Source organism: Coptis chinensis, chromosome 7 (assembly GCF_015680905.1).
Source record: "Coptis chinensis isolate HL-2020 chromosome 7, ASM1568090v1, whole genome shotgun sequence".
Classification (NCBI taxonomy): Eukaryota; Viridiplantae; Streptophyta; class Magnoliopsida; order Ranunculales; family Ranunculaceae; genus Coptis; species Coptis chinensis.
This window is the reverse complement of record NC_141462.1, coordinates 56,498,199-56,501,255: the sequence shown is the minus strand read 5'-3', so window position 1 is coordinate 56,501,255 and position 3,057 is coordinate 56,498,199. Positions and strand designations below refer to the sequence as shown.

Below are 3,057 nucleotides of genomic sequence, written 5' to 3'. Positions count from 1 at the left end.
GTAAAGAAACGAGATAATATGCTAATATTTATATTGAATGCAGCTACGGGTGGTAGCCACACGACGCTATGAGATCCATAAGGAGGAGAAGGCTCGCTTAGCCAGAGATATCGCAGCGCGAGATGCGGAGCTTGATGCGCTGAAGGAGGAGTTATCCCGTTACCGTAACAGTGCTTGAACTGTTCCTATCGTAGTTTAGATTTGGTGCTCATATATGTCATGAATTAGCTTGTTTGAAATCTGGAGAGATAAAAACTTTGTCAATAAGTTGGATATGTTGAATGTGTAACCATCCTCATAAATATTAGACGGTGGTCTATCGTTGCCGCGACTATATCAATGCAACTAAGTCACTTGAGGAACAAACGTAGTTACATTGCAAAGATTCTCCAGTAGATGATCCTTTTGGAGACCAACGGACAACCAAGAAGTGCCTCATTAGTTGGGTTTAAATCTGAGTGTAGCTTAGACTTCGCCACCAAGGGTATACACTTGATGTAATCGAAACAATCGCACCCAAACCAAAAATGATACATTGTCGTTCTTGGGTTTGCATTGTCGAACTATGATACCAGGCGTAGGCCCACTGCACCACGCAAGCTGAAACTGAAGTAAAGGATGGTCTTCGCCACCCGGGTTTAATAAGTGTAAAACTAAGTGACCAATTTGAAATTAAAACGCAACATAAATGGAAATGAAATTTATTGATGATAAATGGAAGGAAAGTACAATGTGTGAAATTTATTGGTGGAACTAATGATAAGTAATTTACTTGTGAAAAAAACGCAAATGAGACACGTTCTAGGGTTTGGTGAGAATATCTCTAGTCAAGTTCTTGAGAAAATAAGAACTCTTGGATGCGAGCCTTTCAACGACAAAAGGGCCTTCCCAGTTTTCACAGAGTTTCCCGCTGTTGGGTTCTTCGTTGCTCCTTGGCCTTGTATGCAAGACCCAATTGCTTGGTTTGAATGCTCGTGCGCGCAACTTCTTGTCATAACTACGCTTCATAGAGTCCTGGTAAGTTATGAGATTTTGCAGGGCTTCATCTCTAAGCTCCTCTACCATGGCTTTGTCACGAGCCAAGATGCTAACATTTGTCTCTGTGGAGATGGCTTGTGTTCGCACTGTTGAAGCGATTACTTCAGTTGGGAGTATTGCTTCCATTCCATATGCCAATGAAAAGGGTGACATTCCTGTTGAACGACGAGAGGTTGTCATATAAGCCCAAAACACCCCCGGTAATTGTTTGGCCCAGTTTCCTTTGGCTGATTCAAGCCTTTTCTTCAACGTGTCAAGAATGACACAGTTTGTTGCTTTCGCCTATCCATTTCCCTGGGGATAGTAGGGCACAGAGAAGTTATGCCGTATCTTTAGGGATTTGCAGAAGATGTGGATCTTAGTAGAATCAAACTGTCGTTTGTTGTCCAATACCATTTCAGCTGGGACTCCGAATCGGCACACAATATCGCGCCAGATGAACCGTTTGACATCTGAAGACTGAATCTGACTTAAGGATACAGCTTCAACCCACTTCGTGAAGTAATCAGTTGTAACCAATAGAAACCTTACGTTACCTGGTGCCTTAGGTAAAGGACCCACAATGTCGAGTCCCCACTTAGCAAATGGCCAAGGGCTATGTATGGGATGAAGCTCAGTTGCAGGAAGTTTAATGATCCGAGCATGTTTCTGGCATGGTACACAGATCTGGGCAAACCGTTTGGCATCCTTTTGCATATATGGCCACCAGTATCCTTGGGTGAAAGCTTTGTGAGCGAGACTCCTACCACCTGAATGATTGCCACAGATTCCTTCGTTAATTTCTTTGAAAATATGTTGTCCCTGTTCCGGAGTAAGGCACCGGAGGAGTGGGCCTGAACCCATGGGTTTCCTGTAAAGGCGGGATCCCCCCTCCGAGGTAGGTAACAACACAAACTGCCACACATCCCGTTTGACTTTGTTAGATAAAACCTTATCTACAGGGAGTTCTCCAGTCTCAAAGAATTCAACCAGATTCCGACGCCAATCGGGAAGTAGAAGTTCCATTGAGTCGATGTCGAAAAACTGATCGTTTGGTATGTCAGGAGTATTGTCAGCAAGATCTATTTCGGAATCAGTTGCAGAGTCTTCCTCCTGTACAACCTCATTTTCCACCACTGCAGAGTCAATACCTATCGTGGGAGAGATGTTAGTGTCCTGCGCATGGATGCGAGGAGAATCCGGAGTGGGATGCTCTTGGTGCTTGTCCCGTGCTTTGCGGCGCGTTGTGACTACGTAAATCTGCGTGAATGCCTTGCATTCTGCAGCGTAGACGTCAGCCATATCTGGCAATGGGATGTCGATGCTAGGCATTAACTGGACCTCTACCCTGATATTTCGAGGTTCAATTGAATCAACTGCTGTTGAAAGGTAGGTCAATGCATCGGCGTGCCGAACATCATTTCTTGGTCTATGTGAAATTGAGATGCACTCAAATTTTGCAGCGAGATCGTGTATAACATCTAAATAAGCCGCCATTCGCTCATCTCGTACCTGATATGACCCTCCAAATTGACAAGCAACTAGCTTAGAATCCGTTACCATATTGATTTTCTTTGCCCCCATTTCAAGCGCCGCTCTCATTCCAAATATTGCAGCTTCATTATTGGAAGCAGGAAAGCAAAGTCGGACGAACCTTTCGATTAGGACACCGTTGGGGTCGACTATCACACAACCGATCCCGGACCCCTTCCTATTACTGGAACCATCTGTATACACAACCCACACCTCACCTCCGGTGAGATTCTCGTCAGTGGAGTCAGGTTGGTGGTTGGGAAAATCTTGTAGCTGTTCATCCTCGAATAACTCGGGCGAAACCATGATATCTTATACTGGGAAATCCGCCATCAGAGAAGCTAATGCTTGACCTTTTTCGGCAGTGCGAGGCTCATATAAGATATGGTAAGCACTTAGATAGCTAGACCAATCAGTGAGGTGACCAGACTCTTCGGCTCGTCTGAGTGCCTTGCGAAGAGGATATTTTGTATATACTTTAACAACATGTCCGTGAAAATATGGCTT

General features: G+C 44.6%; 2 protein-coding genes across 2 annotated transcripts; both read right to left on the bottom strand.

Moving 5' to 3' along the window:
* Positions 1-801: 801 nt before the first annotated feature.
* LOC147488076 (uncharacterized) lies at positions 802-1,191 on the bottom strand. Its single transcript, XM_086574253.1, has one exon. It carries the CDS (start codon positions 1,189-1,191, stop codon positions 802-804), a length of 390 nt encoding a protein of 129 aa, XP_086430379.1.
* A 129-nt stretch (positions 1,192-1,320) lies between these two features.
* Positions 1,321-2,856, bottom strand: LOC147488075 (uncharacterized). The gene has a single exon (XM_086574252.1). It carries the CDS (start codon positions 2,854-2,856, stop codon positions 1,321-1,323), a length of 1,536 nt encoding a protein of 511 aa, XP_086430378.1.
* Between the last annotated feature and the right edge of the window lie 201 nt (positions 2,857-3,057).

What these genes read in the sequence shown, in the direction of transcription:
- LOC147488076 (XM_086574253.1), bottom strand. Translation starts at nt 1,191, where the DNA reads ATGTCACCCTTTTCATTGGCATATGGAATGGAAGCAATACTCCCAACT.
- LOC147488075 (XM_086574252.1), bottom strand. Translation starts at nt 2,856, where the DNA reads ATGGTTTCGCCCGAGTTATTCGAGGATGAACAGCTACAAGATTTTCCC.